The 23203-nt window shown below is 38.5% G+C and overlaps 1 protein-coding gene across 4 annotated transcripts in view; it reads right to left on the minus strand.

Annotated features, from left to right (window-relative positions):
• ABCA6 (ATP binding cassette subfamily A member 6) overlaps positions 1-23203 on the minus strand; it is a 57225-nt gene that overhangs the window by 6117 nt on the left and 27905 nt on the right. For all 4 annotated transcript variants that reach the window (XM_074319433.2, XM_074319436.2, XM_074319435.2 and 1 more), the window contains 18 exons: positions 21098-21214; positions 19888-20071; positions 19328-19494; positions 17076-17209; positions 15550-15690; positions 12925-13029; positions 11944-12117; positions 11604-11717; positions 8157-8273; positions 6536-6613; positions 5185-5276; positions 4430-4550; positions 3751-3868; positions 2578-2669; positions 2145-2323; positions 1613-1688; positions 1441-1535; positions 66-185 (listed from right to left, as the gene is read on the minus strand). In XM_074319433.2, coding sequence (XP_074175534.2) covers positions 66-185; positions 1441-1535; positions 1613-1688; positions 2145-2323; positions 2578-2669; positions 3751-3868; positions 4430-4550; positions 5185-5276; positions 6536-6613; positions 8157-8273; positions 11604-11717; positions 11944-12117; positions 12925-13029; positions 15550-15690; positions 17076-17209; positions 19328-19494; positions 19888-20071; positions 21098-21214 — 2224 coding nt within the window. The remainder of the gene's footprint in view (positions 1-65; positions 186-1440; positions 1536-1612; positions 1689-2144; positions 2324-2577; positions 2670-3750; positions 3869-4429; positions 4551-5184; positions 5277-6535; positions 6614-8156; positions 8274-11603; positions 11718-11943; positions 12118-12924; positions 13030-15549; positions 15691-17075; positions 17210-19327; positions 19495-19887; positions 20072-21097; positions 21215-23203) is intronic.

The following is a 23203-nucleotide window of genomic DNA, read 5'->3' on the forward strand; positions in this document are numbered from 1 at the left end:
GATTTTGCCCTTTTCATAGGAAATCTCATTTGGCGGTCAAGTGCAGTCTCTAGAAAAACACCTACCTCAGTCTCCCGTTCACCATGATGGCAATGCGGTCACAAATGGCCTCGGCCTCGGCCAGGTAATGGGTGATCAGGAGGGCCGCTTTCTCTGTGTTTTTAATGGCTGCCTGGATCATCTGCCTGAAGTGAGACGAAAAATCAACACCATTAAAAAAAAGAGCACAGGGAAAAAAAGAGATGGAGGGGGCATTTTATAGATAAAATACAGTTTATAAATCATAGTCAGACTCTAATTCAGAAAAACCCAGGGAAATGTAACTACTGATTAGGTTTTTGATAACATAAAGAAAAGTTTTTAATATTTTTAGGTGTGCTAATGGTTTTCTGGTTAAGCTATAAAAAATTTCCATAGCTTTTGTAGAAACTAATGGAAATATTTATAAATAAAGGACATGCTGCCTAGTATTTGCTTCAAAATAACTGAGACGTAGGGAAAGGAAGTGGACGGAGGTATAGATGAAAAAGAATTGTCCCTTCTATGGGTAACTGTTGAAAGTGGGTGATGGGTATAACAGGTTCATAAACAATTCTCTTTACATTTATATAAAATGTCCATAACAGAGTTCTTTTTAAACGTTGGAAAAACATTGGACAGTCACAAATAAGAAACTGGACTGGAGAGTTTCATAAGTCTAAATGGAAAGTCCTCCACAGGAAACTAAAAAGAATTTAAAAGCTAAATTCTTTTAATGTATAAACAAATTTGACAGATTAGGTAAAAGGGGGGGAGGAAATGGGGGAAATTGTTAGTAAGTTAACAGTTTCTAAGGAAATAGTTATAGATACCACAGTAATTGAAAGACCCTTGGGGCCAGCCTGGTGGCTCAGGTGGTTGGAGCACCGGGCTCCCAACACCGAGGTCGCCGGTTCGATTCCCACATGGGCCAGTGAGCTGCGCCCTCTACAGCTAAGATTGTGAACAACAGCTCTTCCTGGAGCTGGGCTGCCATCCAATTGCCTCAGCTAGGGGGGAGCGCAAGGCTCATAATACCAGCATGTGCCAGGGAGCTGTGTCCTACACAACTAGACTGAGAAACAACGGCTTAAACCGGATGGGGGGTGGGGAGAGGGAAGTGGAAAAAGGGGAAAATAATAATAATTGCAAGACCAATTAAAATACACTCCAAACTGCAAGACCTAAAACTTTAACAAAATACTTACAGGGTTTTTCAATTTTGCTTTTGAAAAATATGAATACCACATGAATCTGATTCAACATTAGAGAACCTATTTGTTGAATATTTGTTTTCCTAATAATGTGGATTATCTCCACTAAACTGGGAATGAGTGGATTTGATTTTCTAGGATCAGTTTCAAAGTGCAGCTATTACACAAGGTGTATTATACTTCCAGCTCTGAGGGTTATCATTCTCACCACATTTGCTGCTGTCCTATTGGATCCATGGCTGTAGATGGTTCATCCAGAATCAGGATAGGTGAATTTCCCAGCATGCTCCGCACAAAGCACAACTGCAAGGCAGACAGACACCCTTACTTGCTGCCACCACCGCGTCTGCCCTCAGAATACCATCGCACGCCACACACACCTTTCTGGTGGCTCCTGCCGTTAGCTTGTGCACTGGCACATTCAGCTGCTCATGCAGTTTGAAAGTATCCACCAACCTGATGGAAAACAGGATGAGAATATCAGGTTGAGAGAGGATAGGATCCGAGGAAAATGTCTTCACACGAAGAAGAACAGCATTGGAAGGAAGCATGATGCTATTATTCTCAAAACTCTAATGACTAATGCAAAAAACAACAACAAAGTTTATTTTGGAACATGAAAGATGTTGCACCTCAGAAAACATTTTTAAGAATAACTATAATTCTGAATGTGGAACTGAAATGGAGGATTATTCATTCACTTGTCAATTATTTTATGCAATTACTTTTTTAAAGATCTCTCAATCAGGGATGCAAGAAACAGCTCCTGTCCCCGTCCCTGCTTTCCCTACCACTGACTCTCTGAAAAGGTGGAGACACCATTTCTACTGCTCATTCTCCATTAGTGAATTCATCATCAGTGCACAGCCTCCCTGTCTCTTGACACAAAGGAATCACGTGACTTCTCTGTACCGTGATATGGCTACAGCGGCGTCCGCTTTCCTCAGCCCTTTCACGGCAGCGAACACCTCCAGATGTTCCCTCACCGTCAGACTGGGCCACAGCGCGTTCTCCTGAGGACAGTACCCCAGGAACTTGACCATGTCCTCTCCCTGGTGGCCCATAACGGAACTACATCCTTTCAGTTCCACCTAAGAAGATAAACTGGTTTTAGAAACACATGTAGCCTTTCCTCCAATCATGAAATTAAATTATTCAAGAAACTGGCATATAGCTAATAAAATCCCACATTTTTTGAGCATCAAAAAAAATTATAGAAATCAGTTCACGTATTTATTAAATACTATTTTAACTACTGAAAGTATAGTCTTATAATGCTATAATCTATGTTTATCACGACATTTCCATTTTGGGGAATGGAAACCATTTCTTCATTTGTCACTACCTCTCCAGCTGTCGGCTTCGTGATTCCAACTATCATTCTTATAGATGAACTTTTACCAGCGCCGTTGGGTCCAAGCAATCCCAGTATTTCACCTGAAAGAGAATCACTGACTCTCAAGACTGGAAGTGAAATAGTGATGAACATAAAATGGTTCCTTCCATAATCTTCTTCAATAACACCTCAGTACCATTTGGAAATTTGTAACCTATATGTAATCTGTGTCACCAACATGGTCTTTAACCCCTATAATTATATAAAATGCCAGCGAAAAGCTTATGGATTTGATGTTAATACACCTGTCTTTTTTCCAGATTACTTTTTTAGTAAAAAATGTACCCAGGTTTTTTTCTCTAGTTGACGGCTGATGTGCTGAGTACATAGATCAGTGATTCCTAAACTTGGGAAGTCAGGGACATTTTTACCCCTGTGTCCGAGCCACCATCATTTTTCATCTGAACTGTTATAAAAAGCCTCTTAACTTGTCCACAACCCAAATTTATGAACCATCAATAGCCAGTGTGTATTTTTTTTTCAAGCTATAAATTAAACGGTGACAAAATGCTGGCTGAACTTGGTATGAAATCTAAATTCTTTGCTCTGTTTTATAAAGCTGCACCTAACCTAGCCCTGCTGGCCTGACCATCCGTTCCATCTGCAGATGCATCCACTGGCCTCTCTGTGCCTCACAGGCCTCCCCAGGCCTGAGTCCCTGCCCTTGCTGTTTCCTCTGCCTGGGGTGCTCTTCTCTCTTCACACTCACAGAGCTGGCACCTTCTCATCACCACGATTGGGGCTTAAATGTCACTGCTCAAGGAAGGCCTTCCTTAACTCTACATGAACGCAGCCCCAGGTCACACACAAGCTATTTCACATGATTGAATGTTCCACGGACAACTTGCCTATATGATCTCGGATACTTTTCTCGATACGTTATTTTTGTTTATTGACCCCTCTTAGGATGTAAAATCCATGGGCGCAGGAACTTGCCTATATCTTTCATAATTATATTTTCAGAGCCTAATACTGTCCCTGGAACACTCATAATTATATGTGGAATGAATGTCACTCACAAATGATGTGTTGAATGAACGAATGCTTCGGCAGCTGCCACATGCCTGCCACACAGGTGATCAATGGGTATTAATGGCGAATAAAAAGGTTTCTCTTCCTAACCTTTTTGAACACAGAAGGAGATGTTTCTTGCTGCTATTTTCTTCTTCCTCTTCGAAAAGCAGCGTTTCTTCTGACCTGCATATTCTTTGTGTAGACAGCTAGCAATGATGACGGGTTTCTGGAAGAGATGACAACATGATTTGCCTCTTAAACGTTAGAGATTTTCTGTTCCTATGTTCTCCCTACCGGACCTGTCTTGCCCTGTGTCATGAACCAAACCACACTGAGTTGAGGGTAATCTGAGTGCTTGTTTCAAGTGTAACGCGCCTGCACTGATGCTTCTTGCTTTGCAGTGGAGTGAGAAACAGCATAATGTCAGGAACAAACGTGTCTAATCTCATAGGCACATCGATGCCAAACGAATCACCCTCAAAATCTTAATTTCCATTAGGATTTCACAATGTCTCTCATGTCAATTCCCCACCTCACGAAACTTTTGGTTTCAAAATGATAGCTCTATGTATCCATGTCCATTTTTTCTCAAAAGAAGAAAAGAACCATTATGTTTTGTGTTCTTCTTTGCGCTTCCAAGACACTCCCAAGAAGCACCTGCATATTTAAGAATTATGAAAAGGCACCACACTCCAGCCTTTCAAGATGAAAACCTGCACATCAACCGATATGCTGGGTAGTTCTTGAAATGTTCCGTTCACATGCACTTTGTCCCTGGGTTTGCTACCTCCTCTGAGTTTGCCGTGGTCAGGGCGGTGGCTGTTCTTATTCTTTCTGCTTGAACGTCTTCATCTTCATCCACAGGCTCTTCTGGATTCGGCCGAGCCTTTCCACTTCGAGGGGAAATTCTGTGGAGAAAACGAAATGCACGACGGGTGATTTTTCTATTGTCAAAGATGGATCAAAGAACCAGCCTCCCTGTGAGTTCACTCGCCATTGTCCCTTTCTTACTAATGGGTGATGATGATGGCCCTGCTTTTGCCAAGAACTCCCGCCCCTTTCTCAGTGTTGACGCCGTTCTTTCAGTTGGTATCTTTGTCCCTTCCAAATCCGCCGGCAAGTACTGCTGCTTCTTTTAAAATCAGCTACATTTTCTCTGTTCCCTCTGAGCCCATCTAATCACACCCAATGTTTGCCTTGGTATCCTTTACTGTTCACCCTTTTTAGCGTCCCCCACTTGGGAGGCACTATGTTGCTCAACCCATGTCACCCATCTCTTCTGTTCTAGGACGTATAATCAGTCATCTTGGGTGGGAGAATGGCATATTTGAGGGACTGAAAGCTTCCTTCTGCTGGTTAGTGCCAGAACCCTGCCCAGGAGTCCTGTTTTGAGGCACTAAACCAGCAACCCCCTGACCGGCATGAAAATTAGCATGCTATTTATGTTGTAAAGATAAACCTGTACTAACACGTTGATAGTCTAGCACAATCTAGGAATATTACAATATGATATCAAGTATGAAATTCAGTTTTTATTCCAACCTGAAAACAGGGTCCTTTTGCATTATTTTCTGCCCACACTTTATTTCCATGCATCTTAGGACAAAAACAAATAGCAAAGCCTGAAAGTAGGGCTAGGAGCAAAGAAAAACAGTTACATTTAGGTATAAGTTCACAAATATTATTTAAACATTTGAATTCAACTGGTGGCCTTTTGTCCTCAGGTAAAATAGATGTGAATCATGCTCACAAATTGGGGAAGAAATCCAGCCGTACATGACCATCAGCTAGGGGAGCCTGTCCCCTTCTCACAACCCACATCCAGTCTGCCAGCAAATTCGATCTGTTCTTCCTTCAAAATTCTCCAGAACCCAATTTCTTCTCACCCCTGCTTGTGCTACTCCCCCCCAGGCCCAGGTCATTACGATGGCTCATCACAGAACCGCAATACCTTGCTACCTGGCCGCCCTCTTCTCCCCTTGCTCCGAACATCTATTCTCAACACACTCACTAGCACTACTCTTCCAACATGTAAGTCCTAGCATAACACTTTGCTTAAAACCCTCCAATGACTCATCAGTTACTCAAAGTCAGCTCAAAGTCCTGTGGGGACTTTTGGGACCCGGAACGCTCTGTGTAACCCCTGCTATCCAGCCCACTTTACCCTACTCCTTCTGTGACCTTCTCTCGTGCCACTCTCCTCTTTGGTCACTCTGCTACAACCAGACTGGCCTCCTGGCCGACCCTGCAATAAGCCAGGGCTACTCTTGCCCCTCATACTGGAATATTCTTCCCCAAGCTATGTCTACAGCTTGCTCCCTTGCCTCCTTCAGGTCGTCATTTCTCAGCCAGGCCTTTCCTGACCACCCGTCTAACATAGTATATATTATTTATTGAGTTTATTATCCAGCTCCTTTCACCAAAAAAATAAACTCCACGAGGGCGAGACTTCTGTCTACATTTGCTCCTGTGCCTAGGAAAGCACTGACACATTCTATTCAGGGACAGTAGCTTTCTTCAGTCTAAACAGGTCAACATAATCATTCTTCCCTTTCACTTTTAATTCAACCTTTGCTTTTTAATCTCTACATCAAAGGATTTCAGTTATATTGCATCTGTGTGCTTTGCAAACTCTCTCAAATTTGGAGGGGACAATAAACGGGATAAATAAACATGAAAAATTAATTTTATACTGAATTCTGGATTTAAACCATCATTCATGCATATAAAAAGTAACTCTAGGATTTGGAATCATGTCTGAATGTAATTGTCTATTCTAAAAGTGTTTTTAAAACACTTTTAAAGTTGCACACTTCAGACAAGATCAAATAGTTATTATAGCAAGCGATCACTACCTTAAAAAATAGGGGCTGAGTTAGAAAAACCTTCTTACTATTAGGCATACTAGAAGATCAGCTTCACTCAGGTCAAAATATTCGTTTTCGTATTTTTCTTCGTGCTGAAAGGCTGCCTGCAAAGGCAAAAAAAAGGCTAAATTTAAATTCATCAGCTTTATGATTTACATTTAAATGATATAAAATTTCACACACTGCTTGATTCCCCTCTGTGCACTGGTGACAAGCAATTCCATGCAAAGAGAGGGGACCCCCTATTCAACACTGAATGTCACTCAATGAGCAGATAATGTCTGTCTCTTCCAATTTTTTTTTTCCTTTAATAGTTTGGTTTAACGTTTGCTGAACGTCTACTGAAAGCACAATAGAAAGAGGTGCCTGGATCATGAAAAATTCTAGGGGCCAACAATATTTGTCCTAATAAAGCCACCACAAATCTTTTCAGGGTCCCTTCCTACCCCAATGATGACTGCTTCCCACCACAATCATTAGTCCCTTTGTGTTATCCTTTCTTCGTCAATCAATGCATTCAGAAAGGAACTCATTCCTCCTAAGTAATATGTGACAGATGCAGGCTCATGTATTTTGCTTCGCAGGTCTGCTTATATTCTAGAAGAGAAACGCTTTCAGCAGAAGTATACATTTTCAATTGAGAATTCCAGGCGTTGCTCTGCCAATGGAGAAATGTTTTTGCAAATGGCCGGCTTTCCCAGGTTCCCAAGAATACAAACCATTAGGGAAGCCCTCTCTGCCTTCTTTAAAGCCACATTACTCAATGAGGCAGGCTCCCCCACCCCCGAATATGCTCCTGACTGAGCTCTTCTGCTCATCTCATTGTACCTGTCTTTTCACCTGAATCATAGTCAGTTTATCTAATGCCTTCTGGTCTTCCCTGCTTTGATGCCTTTGCTTCCCTCTTCAGAACACGCTTACCTCCTGCCCCACTCTCCCACAAATTAATTCTCACTCATTCTTCAGGACTGTGTTTAAACACTGCTTCCCCTAGAAGATCGCTCTGACATCAGCTGTGCTTGGAACTCTGCTATTCTGTTTTGCAGCCTTTTAAGCCCTATGCATGGACTTGCCTGAGGCTGGTCTTTGTGTCCACTGAAGCTCTGTGAAAGGAAGGACTGTACTGGCTTGCCCATCAGATGTCCCCAATTACTAGCATAGTGCCTAACACAGAACAGTGTTTAATACACAGTTTTGAATGAAGGAATGATTGATGAATGGTATTGTACATGAGTGTATCCCTCACAATGGATAATGAAGACTCATGAAACTAGGCAACATTTTTCACTCTGGCACTAGTGTGGCATAGCATCTACCAATGCTTATGTTTTGCAAAGTGCATATGGCAAAGCTTTTGTAATGGCTTTATTGAGGTTCAATTTTCATGCCATAAAATTCACCCATATGAAGGGTACAATTCAAGGATTTTTCAGTAAATTTACAGAGTTGTGAGAGCATCACCACAATTCCACTTAAGAACATTTCCATCATTCCAAACAGATAACTTCATATGCATTTGCTATCAGTCCCCATTCCTACTCCAGCCCCAGAGAACCACTAGCCCATTTTCTGTCTTTAAGATTTAGGCAAAGCATTTTGATAGGTTGCATATTCAAACCTAATGACACAGTTGATAATATTGCTTACCATCAATAAAAAAGTTAGAAATCCATCCAAGGTAAATGAAGGCAATAACACCATGACCAATATCATCATAGGTAACTCTAAATGAGTTACAACGATGTCATAAAAGTTGGTTGAGGTCTACAAGGCAAGTTGAAATATATTGCATGTCAGACGTACCCAGTTCACTGATATTTGAGAAAATATTTATGATGTAGGTGTTCTTATCATATGTGTCAGAATGTTTCTATTTGCAGATACACCCCTTTTACAGGGCAAAAGGAAAGGATGAGATTTTGTTCATGAGAACATATATATATATATATATATATATATATATATATATATATATATATATATATATATATATATATATATCACCATTAGCTCCCCAACAGAAAATTCTTTGAATAATCTGGAGATGAAGGTGAAAAATAAAATGACCAAACACACTTCCTGAGAGTGCCTTAAGTACAATCTAAGACAATAGGATGAAGAGAGAAATTACCTTTTTATAGTTAAGGTAGCAATATTGTTAATGTATAAAAATTGGTATACATTGAAAAGTTATATGGGCAGTTATAAAACATCCATATTGCCTCTCACCTAGACTGAAGCTTTCTAACTGTCCTCCCTGCTTCATTACATCCCCATGCCAAACAAATGATTTTTCTGAGATTGTGTATTTTGACTGTAATGGACTCATTTTCTTTTAGACTACTAGTAAATGTTGGGGGAAGGAATAAAGATAATCTTTCATTTTTCTGTTTTAAGGATCCACTTATCAGTCAACAGGTATGTATTGAGCACTTTACTGAACATTTTCTGGGTCTTATTAATGTGTTAATTATAATAAAACTAATAAGAATCATAACTACTAAATCCACTGACTATTACACAAATGCCAAGCATTTAGAATTTAGGATGCATGGTTTACTTTAATTTCACAACAACTCTATAATATAGTTCTTATTATCCCTTCCTTTATATACGGGAAATCTAGGGTCCAGAGATATTAAATAACATCCTCATCATCACACAGTTAGTGAGTGACAAAGCTGGAATTCAAAACTCTCTGTGTGAGTGTGATTGTTAAGTCTTTATGTCAGAAAAGTATACTGTTTTGAGGAAATTGCATATAACGAATGTTGTATCATTATTAAGTGAATTTACAGTTTTGGGGGAATATGTAATCTACATGTAAAAACAATTGGGAATAGAACCAAATAATTTATAACCAAGTATTCAGGAAGAGCACAATAAGCATTTTAGATGGCAAATCCAAAAGGCTTCTCTCATTCTACAACTGCTGCAAACTCTCTGCAAAGGTACTGCCCAACTGTCCGTGTTTACATCGTTCTCTTCTCTTCGTTTCCATGACATCACACTTCTCTATTTTTCCCCTATCTCCTTATTTTTGATAACTGTGCGTTCTTTAGCCTACTTAGTTGATGCCGCTTAGTCTACCAGGCCTCAGGTTTCTACTTTTGTGAGTGATTCTCTTCTTCCTTTCTTATCTACTGTAACAAGAGAGCGAGGATGCCAAAATGCATCAAAGGAAATACTCGATGGCTCAGTGTGCTACGATGTGCTGCTGTCCTTCCGCCACTGGGCTAAAAATATGGGCTGACAGGGTGCTTCCTTATTAGACAAGGGTCTAAGATACCCATGAAGTGCCACGTCCTTGGGGTACAGGAGTCCACTGGACTCTAGAAACAAATTTACTACTGACTGTGGCTTCACTCCATGATGGGGAGACATTGCCTGTACCCAAGATTGCAAAAAGGGTAACTGCACTGACCAGCAACATATGATACATTTGTATATATGACCCTGTGAGTAATAAAAAAATGACCTTAGTCCTAAGACTAGCATGGTTTAAACTTATACTAACTGTATGATGAAAGATCAGGTATCACAATACATATGCTCAATACATGTCTGAAATAAAGCAAGTTCTTTGTATAAGACAAAAAGTTATTGCGAACTGCTTGAGGTCTCTGTGAAAATGTACAACGTAGCCTACTAAAATCAAGACGTTGATTAACACAAACTTTAAATCAGTATTGTCAACCATTCTACCATCTCATATTTTTTGATACGACGAATGACATAAGGTCTGAGATCTCATTATACTAGCTGATCTTGAATGTTTTTCAAATCTGAAATCCCAATATTCCACACACATGTAGCTTCTTTTCAATGATATAAAAATGACATAAACAGACAAGCACAATAAAATAGATAAATATGAAAAAAGAGAAGAAAAAATCAGAAATTATAAACATGTATTATACTGTAACACTATGATATAATTTTTTTACATTTTCACAAAAAATCTGTATTTTGCAAAATTGACTTTGCTTCTATAATACTGCCTTGTCTTATTTTAATTTATAGTAATTCAAAAATAGTTGACAGCAAAGAAATAAAAGGTAGCTGATCATCTATAGATATATTTCGACTTGAAAAATACAATGTTTCAGAGTCACATATTCGATTCTCTCCTGTGGTTTTTTATTTATTATAGTTTGTTCATATTACAGTCAGAGAACATCTTAATCATCACATTCATCCACAAACCTAATAGAAAGGTCTTCTACACTATCATGGCTTTCCCTAGAAATAACAAAATCATCTTTCTTCATTGGTTCCCTTATGCACTTGCAGCTGAGGAATTATGCAAGAGGAAGTCATCATATGATAATGCAAATTCTATTCCGCCTTCTACCATGTATTGAAGGAACTCTGCCCTCATTAGATTTTCATCCCTTATGATGTAAAGTGTAAGAGAAAATGGTCTCTACTCTCTAAGTCAAGAGATGAAAGCTCTTGGTATATCAAATTCTGGAAGGTCTTCATATTCTGTGGAATTGCTGTACTTTGAAATCCTAGAACTTGACTGGGAAAATTCTGTCCATATTTTTTTGCAACCCAATATCACTACAGAGCCTGATCCCATGAGAAAAGCTCCCTCCCTGCTCTGCTTTTCCACAAAAGCTGAAGATAAGGGGCAGGGGGATGGTCCTACTGTTGACAGCGAGTGCTCCCTTATACGAGGGATTGGCAGATCTACACAAACCAGGACGAACTGTGAGTATCAGGTAAACCAGGGGCTTATTTTTTACTTGACACAAAGCAAAAATGCATTCATCTAGGCATGCATTTGTCCCTGTCTGGAATGGCTTCTATTTGAGGAACGCCAACACAAAGAGTGGGAAAGACATAAAGAAAAGGGAACTATGATGTTAGGCTCCTGACTACTTAGAACTGAGAATAAGCTTAAAAAGTATCTATGCAGGAATTCACTAGGATCTTTCGAGCCTCTCTCAGGCTGGCAGTACAGACCTGTCAACAGTTACAGTGTTGATTTTTCCATTGCCCAAGACAAAAGTGACTATGTTTAATGTGACACTGAAAGTCTAAAAAGAAACTCTATCTCCATATTCATATGTTTGCATATATACTTACAATATAGAAGCAAAATGACCAAAAGCCACTACTTTTTCTCCTCTTGCGAAAAATAAACGATATCACGTATGTCAAAAAGACAAGAGAAGCTGCATAACCAAACGTAATTACAACCTGAAGATAATATAAATAATATCAAAGTCAAAAAATAGAATATGAACTGAGGGAAAAATTAAACTATAAATATTTTTAACATATTTGATCACACAAGTATTTGGCATGTTTTTGTTTTAGTTTATGACAAAGTAAAAAGGAAAATGTCTTGATTATATAACTATCAAGTGTTAAAATGTTTCATGAATTACCTTATAAGATATCGTCTACGTAATCTGTTACTTACCAAAGCAAACACAATTCGACTTGTGATATAAAAGCCCTGCATGTTTATTAAGTAGAAAAATAAATACGTTGAAAGGATAATAAAGGCGAAGAGGTTAATATCCACCAGTGCCTGTCCACACCAGTAGGCAGAAGGGAAGAGGCCTGAGATCCATAGCTGGGCCTTCACTCTCTTCTGATGAAAAAACACAGGATATAAAGAGATTCAATTAAAATCTAAAACAAATACACCGGAAGATGTTTTGAAGATAAATCTAATCTAACCTAATACTTGTAAGTCTACTAGTTTTAATTATGCACATACTGTTTAGGAACCTGAGGTGTCGAGAGCCAATTCCATAAAGTGGACTATTTTGAAAATGAGTCTTGTTTTATTTGATCGGTTTGATTCACAAACCCATGCATAATGAATGGAAAAACAGATCTCATAATTATCAAGGAATTCGTCTCCTTCGAAAGAAATACTATTTTGTGACCCGAAGGACAGTAAGTTCTCGACCATCCAAATATACCCTGGGAGAGTTACTGGCTCAGAATGGTGAAGGATGACTCATCTAAATCTCACTGAACTGTTGGCCTTAGATAATGGATAATGGATATACAAATACAAATACAACAAAACATTTTATTCCCCACAGTAGAAAGGGTATTCAAGTTTCAAATCTGGTCTGCAATTTCAACGTCAATGATTTCTCCCTTGGAGTTAGGAAATAATATAGTCAAAAGTTTTAGAATACTCCCCTTTGAAGGTTTAAATTAACTTGAATCCCTGTAACATTACTGTACTTTTCCTGTAGTTTTGAAGTAAGAAGTATTGTTTTTAGAAGCAAATTTTCTGACTTGAGAGAAATCATGCTTAACTACATTATCTCAATGTAGGTTTAAATGTGTTTTCCACGGGAGAACATGTTGAACACATAGGTCTGACAATACAATTACTGAAGTCCCTGAAGTTTCTTTTCTTTCTTCCCCCTTCTCTTACTTTGTAATCGCTGACACTGCCCATGGCGATGTAAGGAGAAATGCTGCACGAAATGAAAAGTAAAAAGAGGGAGCCGTCCGGGAGCCCAGTCCAGAACACGTAATTCTGCAAATATAAAATATACTTTAAACTAGCTTTTTTTAAAAAAATTAAACAGATACTAATAACCATAAAGAAATGTGCTTTTTGAAATAGTGAAACATAAAAAGCGTATGGCTATTTCATCAACATCTGCGCATGGAGGTGGGAGAAAGAACTGACTTCTGATTATTTAATCTGAGGCTTCAACTCCTAGGAAAAAAAGAGAAGTGAAAACTAACTCAGGACTCACTTCAGGGTTATATACAACAAAGAATTGGAAGCAAGAGCTCAAAGAGATATCTGCCTACAACATGTTCATAGTAGCATTATTCACAATCCCCAAGCGGTGGAAGCAACCCAAGTGTCCATGGACAGATAACTGGAAAAACAAAATGTAGTAGAGCCATACATGGAATACAATTCGGGCTTAGAAAGGAAGAAAACCCTGGCACATGCTACAACATGGATGAACTTGGAGGACATCATCATAAGGAAAAGTCAGTTACAAAACGACAGATACTATATGCTTGTCCCTATATGAGATATCAAAAGTAGTCAAACTTCATAAAAACAGAAAGTAAAATGGTGATTGCCAGGGGAAGGGAGGAGAGAGGAGTGCTTATTTAACAGGTATAGAGTTTTCGTTCGACAAGATGAAAAAATTCTGAAGATCTTTTTCACAACAATGTGAATATACTGAAGTATACACTGAAAGTGGCTGAGATGGTAAATTTTACATTAGGTGGGTGTTTTTTTTTTGGGTGTTTTTTTTTTACCGCAATACAGAAAATAATAATTCAGGAGTTACAATCCTAGAGAAACAGATTATTCAGGCCTGAACAGCACGTCTTTCTCAGCAAACCTAGTATGGGTATGTGAACACTTCGGCAGCTCGGTGCGTGTGTTCTGAAGCACAGACCTAAAAACAAAACTCGATGCCAGCGAGCACATCTTCAAGGACACGAACTGTAAATCACTACCCCCAAATCAGTGTCTGCCTGAGGCTCAGCTTCTGCTCAGATTGGGAACAGCATCGCTTCCTGTACAGTAGCCTGTCTCAGAATAATTCCACAATTCTCAAACTTCACTGGCGGTTTTGGGGTGCTATCTATCCAGTTTTCACCAGGTGGGAAAATGCACTAAAGTCTTCATAAGAATGGCTGAGAGAAGAAAGGTAAGTGCCAGTGAGGATGCTAAGAGTGTAACCATGGGGCCTCAGTTTGTTTTGACCTTGAACAAACAAGCAATGACATGAGGAAACTAAAAGACCAAGAGGGGGGTCACATCTATCTCTTCCTATTACCCGCTGGTTCCGCTTTCTCGAGAGTTCCTTTCAGGCGCCACTACTTTTGAATTGTCCCTGCTCTCACGGTCAGTGGTAGCTTCAGCTTACAGGTGTATCCGTCCATCACTGACCTCTCAAGTATATTCCATCCATCTGCTCCTGTGTCTATCCCCAACACTACAAATGCAGTGAAGCCAAAACTGAATTCGACCCCTTTGTCACAAAATGGGCGTCCCTTTCTGAAGGCTCCATTTCTAGTCCTGTTTATTGCTCTTCCAACCTCCAAGTTTGAAACAGGTGGAGTCAGCTTTGAGAGATCCTTCTTGGGTATGAGTCAGGCTCTAACCAGAAATCCATCTCCAGACTTAAAAATAGAATGAAATTAATCATGCAATGGTTACATGGTGGAAAGAGCAGAGAAGCCAACAAAGATGACGAAGTGAGAAGTCATTGTTGCTTCTGGGTTGCAGGGACAAAGGAAGGAAATGCTGAGACTGGAGCCCAGGTGTGGGATCCTTCTGTTCTCCTGGCTCCTAACAATGTTTCCAGTTGTCTAAATCCACACTATAGACAGCTGACAAAGAATTTTGAAAATGCAGCTTGTGTGTATCAGACACGCTTGCAACCAGAGCAACTATGGGTAGGTGAAGAATTCATCAAAAAGCACACAGCCCAAGAACTGGCAAATTCTCCTTTACATCAGTCAGTCTACTACCCATTTATTCAATGAAGGGTCCACTAGCAAAGAATATTAGATTTTATAAGACTTTTAAGCAAGGTTATAGGTGCTTCAGATTTCCAATTCAGCTCTCTCTCTCTCTCTCTCTCTCTCTCTCTCTCTCTCTCTTTCTCTCTCCCCCCCCTCCCAATATAGTCCTGCAATCAAGTATGTATCTTTTCAGAAGACTACAGGAAACTATGACATAATAGGGGAAAATATTGCCCATGAGAATTCTCTGATAATGATAAAGAAAAAGAAATCACATTCTATCTGTTTAAAATGTTAGGACAAAATTCATTTTTTTAGGATTAACAATCAATTACAAATATTTAAAAGCTAAAGTAGGTAAACATAGGTTGCTTTTTTTTTTTTTTTTTTTTTTTTTTTACATCACCATGACTGCTTTTTTTTTTTGTCTTTTTTTAAATTTTATTTTATTAAATTTATTGGGGTGACAATTGTTAGTAAAATTACATAGATTTCAATAGGTTGCTTTTCAAATTCCTCATTGTTCAGTATGAGTGAATACAATACTTACAACAGGCAATGCGCTCCTCTCAGTTCGAATATACTGTGTATGATTATTAAACATCTGAAGTAGTCCATTGCTGATAATATTCATAAGAATAGGAAAACAGTGCAGTCTCTTGGTATGGCATACAATTGAAAATCTATAATCCTTCAAATAAAACAAAGACAAATAAAACAATGTTAATTCTAAATCATTAAAGAAGAAAAACGCTTTATATAGAAGATCCCAAGTGACTTGTTCTGACCATCTCCAAGATAACTGACCTTTCTGAGCGTCAGCGTCCTCATCTGTGAAAGAGTACAATACATGAGTTGTTACACAGTTTAAATGAGATGGTGTATATTAGGCCCTATCACAGTGGATATAACACAGTCAGGAATACGAATTTTTATTAGAATCATTATTAGGTTGGCACAGAAGTAATTGTGGTTTTTGCAATTATTTTTAACCTTTTAAACCGCAATTACTTTTGCACCAACCTAATAATTTTAGATCATTTCATTCTCATTTTGCTGATAAGGAAATTTCAGCAGATGTAATTTAAAAGTGGCTCTGATGAGGAAACACTGTAGTTTACAGTGAGCAAGCAAAGGAACGCTGATTTTTCTGGACAAGAGATAAGCATTGGGTTCATAAAATATTCATGATTACACGGCCAGTGAACCATTTTCACCCATGCTTTGACAATGTTTATGTTCTTCAGGTTTATGAAAATGTTCATGCATTCATCAAAAGGCTCAATATCGTTTAAATATTACCAATAATTCATGTAATAAACATGCTAGATAAGTTACATATTTATTTATTTATAAAGCGCCTGCCAAGCAATGTAGTTTCCCACATTGCGATTATATTTTTTATGATATACTTAGTTTAGGTAGAACTGAATTCAATGATACATCGCCAAAGGCTTTTGCTTTTGTTTCTTTCCCTTGTGTCAGGAAATAAAGAGGTAGCTTCACTTAATTTGGCTCCTTGTTTTTCATTGGAATGTAAGCAAGACTCAGGGTTTACTTATGATTAGGATGTATTTTCAATAGACTTATTTCGGGAAGGTTCTCTATTGCATGTACTCTTTATCCAAATAGAAACATGTTAAGATAGTAGGCTGAGAACATTTTTTTCAGAGACTTCAGGTGGCTATTACAGTGTTTAATATATTTTCTCAATATATAAAATGACCATTTGGATAGTTAGCCATTGAATAAGATCCCTTAAATTCATAATAATAGTGGTCGGTCACTACAGATTCTAATATTTTATTGAGTCTGAATAATGCAATTATATTTAGCTATTTTCAAATGTAAAAGTCATCTAATTCAAAAGTTCAGATAGAAAATATTTTACAAAAATGTATTTGAATTTCACAGATTATTTAACAATGACCCAAAATGTTTTTGAGTCAAGTCGCTGTACACTAGCTGGGTTGACTTTCTCAAGTTTTTAAAGCAGTTCAAATGTAGCACTTTATTAATGTTTTTGGGGTGTGTTTTTTCATAAAAACATAAACAAGAAGCAAGAGGCAAACATACCTTTTGTTTACCAGAAACTATGATAGCTCCATTGTATGACAGGTCATCAGTGCTATTTCTATTTTTAAAGTCATCTATTTCCAAAAGTATATTTTGATGATTCAATGACTGTATAAAATCTTCAATATCTGATTCTAGGAAAAAATCAACAACAGCGACCATATAAAGCAAGAACATATATGTCAATTTTTAGAAATAAACCACATACACAATTTAAAGTCAGCATTTATGTTATATGAAGGCATGGGTTTTTGGGCATCACAATAAATAATACTGGCCAATGAAAGAGAACACACTTTACCATCTTCTTTTTGTCAAATCTTATTCTGTGATGAGTTAGCTTTATAATTCTGTTTAATGCAAGTTAACACATAACTATTAAGACAGGATAATTCTACTTTATGACTCTTGGTTAAAAATACATTCAAACTCAATAATTTATGGAAATACAATAATGATATAAGGAGTACTTCAAGTTTGCTAGCCTAAAATGGCCAATAGTAACACTCCCCTCACTCCCTTGTTTTTTAAATAACAGCAGAGTAAATCTACGTAGGTGTACGTATAACACACGAATGTATTTTACATCTATTTTACATATATATTACATACATACATTACATAATTTTTTTTTCATAGGAAGTGGGAAATGAAGAGTGTCACGATCAGACCAAAGTTTTTGATATACTGCTAAAGAAGAAAGAAGATGAGATTGACAGAGAAATAAGAGCTGAGAAAAACAGCCTAGAGCCCACAGGTAAAGATAAAACCAATTTCCAGGCTATCTAAACTCAAGAGGGAACACATTCAAGGGGGCAAGGTAGGCAGGCTCATTAACTGGTTAACCACACCTGGAACAAGGTGACCACAGGCCTTTCCCAGTATTCCACACAGAGCAGGTGGCAGCTGCAATTGTCATCAGGAAACAAGTCCCCAAACTCACTTTCTAAGAGACATTATCTGGGGAAAACAGCATGGCAAGACCTATAGTAACACCCGATAACTAAAAGGACAGGATGTCATGGAAAAAGGTGGGGGAAAAAGGATTCTCATTTTTGCTCATTTTGACTTTAATGTGGGAGTTCCCACTGGGAACAGACAGGATTCTGTCATCAGAAAAATCGGGCCAAGCCCCAGATGTAACAGGGCTCCCATCAGGTGGGCGAGGCCATCCACATAGCACATAAGCTTTCCTTGCATCCTGGGGCAGCCACACAGCCTGCTCCATCTCCACAGCCACTTGAGAGAGGAGACCTTAATGGTGCCTCACATTCACTGAGGCAAACAGGAGTCCTCCAGTTTAAAGATGAACATCTTACCAACAATCAGCAGAGTCTGAGAAAAAGGAACAAGGTGGCATAGAAGCTCCAAACTGAAATCACAGAATACCCAACTACCGAGTACAGAGAAGAAAGGATAAATAAGTTAACACAGGTATATTGTTCTCAGAGTAACTGGAGAGAAAAACACATACATGAGACAGTAACGGGCTTCTGAAAGGTAAAGAAACAATTCTAGAGCTTGGAAATCAAATATACAACACTTTCAGTTTTAAGGCAGGAGAATGAATAAAATGTACTCTCTAAAACCCAAATGGAAAAGAAGCAGAATGAGAGACAGAAATGAAAAGACCACCTGTGTTTAAAGAGCAGACATCTATAACCCTGAGTCACAAATGTGTATGAAAATTGGAGTGGGCAGGGGAACTCTTCAAGAGAGGACTCCTACTCTGAATATATATTTTTTAACATCTTAGGCAGAAACAGAAAAGCTTCTTCAAAGTTAAATAAGCAGTAGTTGTAAGCGGTCAGACAGAACCAATCACCCATCATCTAGGATAACAGGAGCACAGGTACCAAATTGTCTTAAGGAACCTTCCCAGATCCTGTTGGATCTGTACATGTCAATCAGTGTGTATAATATTTAAAGTTAGGCTGCTGTAACAAAGAGATCTCACAATTGAGTGGTTCAGTCAATACAGACGTTTGTTTCTCTCTCACATAATAGCTCAGGGCCATCAGGTACACAGGCAGCTCTGCTCTGCCGGGTTATACAGTGACCCTTCCTTCCTTCCTTCTATCATGTCCCACCATCGTCACAATCTCCAGAATCAGGGCAAATACGCATAGTTCCTCAGAAACTGTTTTCTATACACGACATCCAAATACACATTTTCTTTTCTTAAGATTTGCGTTTTTCTCTCTACATGAAAATAACTTATTTCTGGGTTTAAATTTTATTTTTCTGTTTACCTGTGTTATTGATGATCAACAGGCTGGTAAGAGAGTCTTGGGGAAGTTGTCCAGGCGAGAGGAAATAGAAGCCAGGTTTAAATTCCCAATCATTCCTTTGAACTAATATAGCATTAATTATTGTTTCCACAATCAAAGGGAACAGGGCGATTCCAAATATCAATAGTCTACCAATAAAGAAAAATTACCATATGAATCCATAGCAATTTTATTTATGTCTGGAAGACATTTCACAACTATTTGTGTATCAGCTCTACTCCACACCAGCCATAATGGTAAGTGCTAAAATTTTGAAAGTCATACCTTAGCATGCCACACAGTGCTAAGAGGCACTGCTATATAAACACCATGCTATCAAACTATGACAACCAACAGACCTGTATGTAAAGCTAACCAAGTACTAACATATAGGCATTCACATGGACAGTAAAATTAAACCCTGCCTTTATCCATCCTCTGGCGGCAACGTTGGATATTATGTCCTACTTCTAACGTCTCTTCTGGTTGAACCCTTTCTTGACACTCACTATTCAACACAACCACAGTACTCTGATACTCACAGGGCCAAAAGCGTTTTCTTTCCACGTTTTAACTTTAAGAAACGGAGCCATGCGATTGCACAGACCTGCATTCTCCAGAGTTCCAAGGTACTCACAGCCTTCCGCATTTCAGGAACAGAAGAGCAAGCTGGCTCCATTTCACGCAGGCTTTCTGTGTCTCTTCTCATGTCTGCTTGTGCAAAATCTAGACACATACACACATACACAAGTACACGCACACGCACGCACACACGTACACTATTAATGGCATCATCACAGTTTTCTCTTTTTGGTAATATTAAAAATTCTTTTAGAATGTTTGTGGTTATAAAACAAATGATATAAGCAACAAATTATGTTTATCATGTCCACATTCAATAAACTTAGTGATAAAATATTTGGAACTCATAACAAAAGAATTCAGCCAAGGGCGATCTCATTATGCCCCGACTTTGAAAAGGCATAGAAAGTCCCATGTGTAACAATATTTTGAGGGATTTCAAGAAATCTCCTCCATAGAAATAACCAATCATTGATGGCTAAATCTCTACTATTAAGCTATCAGTAATTTAGAAGGGTAGGTAACGACACTAGATCTGTACCTGATTTCCAAATATATGACTTACAAGGGGCATAATTTGGGGTAAATTACTAAATAGTCTTAGGTCTGATTTCCTCCAATATAAAATGGTGCCAATGACACTTGTTGGAATGGTTATTATAGAAAGGCAAAGCAATATGTTCATGCATTGATCAAATTGTCTGGCATAAATGCTCCATAAATGACAGCTCTTACTATTATCACCCATTAAAATACACAGGGGATGATCCGAACCATTTCCCCCATTCAGACCTTAGTGGGATTCTGTATATGAACAAGTTAAGAGCAATTTTTGTAAGAAATATCTGCTCAGACTTCACGACCCTGAATGAGAGCCTTTCACATCCTCAAAGTATCCAAGAAGCAGTGAGCCTCTGGGAAGAGGAGAAAGGTGCTGGAATAGGAAGCAAATAGTTTCTGAAGAGAAATCCAGTACATTCCAAGACGGGATCTGTGTGTAGTCCTATTAATGATGTTAGGAAACAATGACAGCCCTTCCCAAAAAGCAGAGTCAAATTCGGAATTAGTCACATTCTTTCGTGCGAATCATGTGTAAGACATTATAAATACTAAATTGACACACGGTCATTTGGAAAATTGATTTTATATGAATTATGCAAATGAATTTACCTTGTTCAATAGTTGATTTTCCTTCCACCTTCATGAAGACTTCATTCAGAGTTGACATGGAAATGTCATAACTCATCACACCCTGTCCAGAACCCTTATCAAGATCACTGAGAAGGTCTAAGCAACAGATAGGAATAGATACATTTGAAATACCACATTGATAAGTTACCCTAATAAATGAACACATTTAAAAGATGATGCAGAATAGTGTTCAGAAAATTATGTCTTTGCAGTACCACAGTAAGCAAAAGCAAAAAAAAATTCACTGGAATGCTCTCCCTCTCTGAACATCTCCTTCTATCCTTAAGCCGTCTGCACTCTATTCTAAGCCTGTCTATTCTCAGCCCATGAACTTCCTGCAAACTTCTTGAGGAAATATGAGCAATCAGAAAGAGTATCAACTTCTCTACCCATATTCTGGGTCTTCCTCCTGTATAGGTGGAAGATTTGTAGCTGTTCCCACCAAAAGTTACCTCTTGGACTTGTGTTCTCAATTCCATCCCCTTTGGGCATCTCGAGGACTTTCCAAAGTAATCTGGGCTCACGTGCATACTCTCTCTCATTTCTCTCTCGCTCGCTCTCTCTCTTTCTCTCTCTCCACTCCCCCTACCCCGCAAATCATCAATTTCTTCTACATGTACTGGGTCATCCAAACATCCTTACAGGCAAAAACGCTGTAGGGTCATCCATTAAACAAAGACAAGCAACAGAAAAAAAAGGGAAACAAACAATAATCTCCTCTACACACACGCACGGCGCAAAGACTTGTATAATTAGCTGCCTTTAATTTGTCACAACTTAACCCCCGAAATCCAAATGTTATCGCTATTCCTCCACAGCAGCTGCTCTTTTCAAGGTTACCAATGACTTCACATTTTCAGTCCAACAGACAAGGCTTTTTGGTTGTTTGTTTTTATTCCTTTTATTCCTCTCTCTCTCTCTCTATCTATCTCTATCTCTATCTCTATTTCTATTTCTATTTCTATCTCTATCTCTATCTCTATCTCTTTCTCTATCTCTCTGACATTCAAAGCTGTTGACTCCTTCCCACTAGAAACATTTTCTTCCTTGAGTAAACAGAACACGGTCTCCGGTTTCTCCTTCAATTTCATCGGGGCCTCTTGATTCCCACAACCACCTCTCACTCCTCCTCTGCTTACTCCTGAGGGCTCAATCCTAGATCACCTTCTGTTTCCATACAGTCTACTCTCATCCCTTTGCATTAAATCCATCTATATGCTAATAATTTCCAAATTCAATGCTCACTTTGATCGCTCTCTGATTTCAAAAATCTTAAACCAATTATACACTTGGCCACTTGGCATCGCCACTTAGAAGCCTAAAAGTATCTCAAAGAAAACATCTCCAAAATAGGAAATGAATTCCTCCTTCTCCATTCTATCCAACTGTCCCTCCCATCATTTCCAAATAAAGGACACCACCTTCCACCCAGCGAGTCAAGTCAAAATTCTAGAAGTCTCTTGATTGTTCACTTTTCCTTGTGCTCCACAGATGTGCCAACAGCTAGATTCTTTGGCTTTATCTCCAAATATGTTTCAAATCTACCCACTTCCATCAGGCCTTCAAGTGGTACAACGGTAGCCCAATGACCGTCATCTTTCACCTACACCTCTGAAACGATCAGATGGTGGGTCTCCAGGGCCCACTCTTTTTCCGCTATATCCAGAATGATTTTTTTTTTTTATATCCAGAGAATGAAAATATAAGTCACATCACATCAATCCCCCATTTAATGACTTTCAGGGGTTTCTCGATACATTTAAAACAAAATTCAAAGACCATACCACAGCCTCTAAAGCTCTAAATAAGTGAGTCTCTGTTTATCCCTACCACCTACCCATCCCCATTTGTCATTCTCTTCCCTCAGTCACTCAACTCCAGACACCTCCTTTTCCCCTCTGCTTGAAATGCTTTTTAAAAAAACTTTTTAATTTTTAAAAAGATTTTTATTAAAATGTAGCCAACATTGTACACTATTATGTTAGTTTCAAGTATACACCATAGTTATTCAACATTTTTGTACCTAAAGAAGTGACCATTGTGACAAGTCCAGCAACCATCTGACACTGTACCACGCTATCACAA

Source organism: Rhinolophus sinicus, chromosome 12, assembly GCF_057876585.1.
Source record: "Rhinolophus sinicus isolate RSI-liver-muscle chromosome 12, RSI-T2T, whole genome shotgun sequence".
NCBI classification, from domain to species: Eukaryota; Metazoa; Chordata; class Mammalia; order Chiroptera; family Rhinolophidae; genus Rhinolophus; species Rhinolophus sinicus.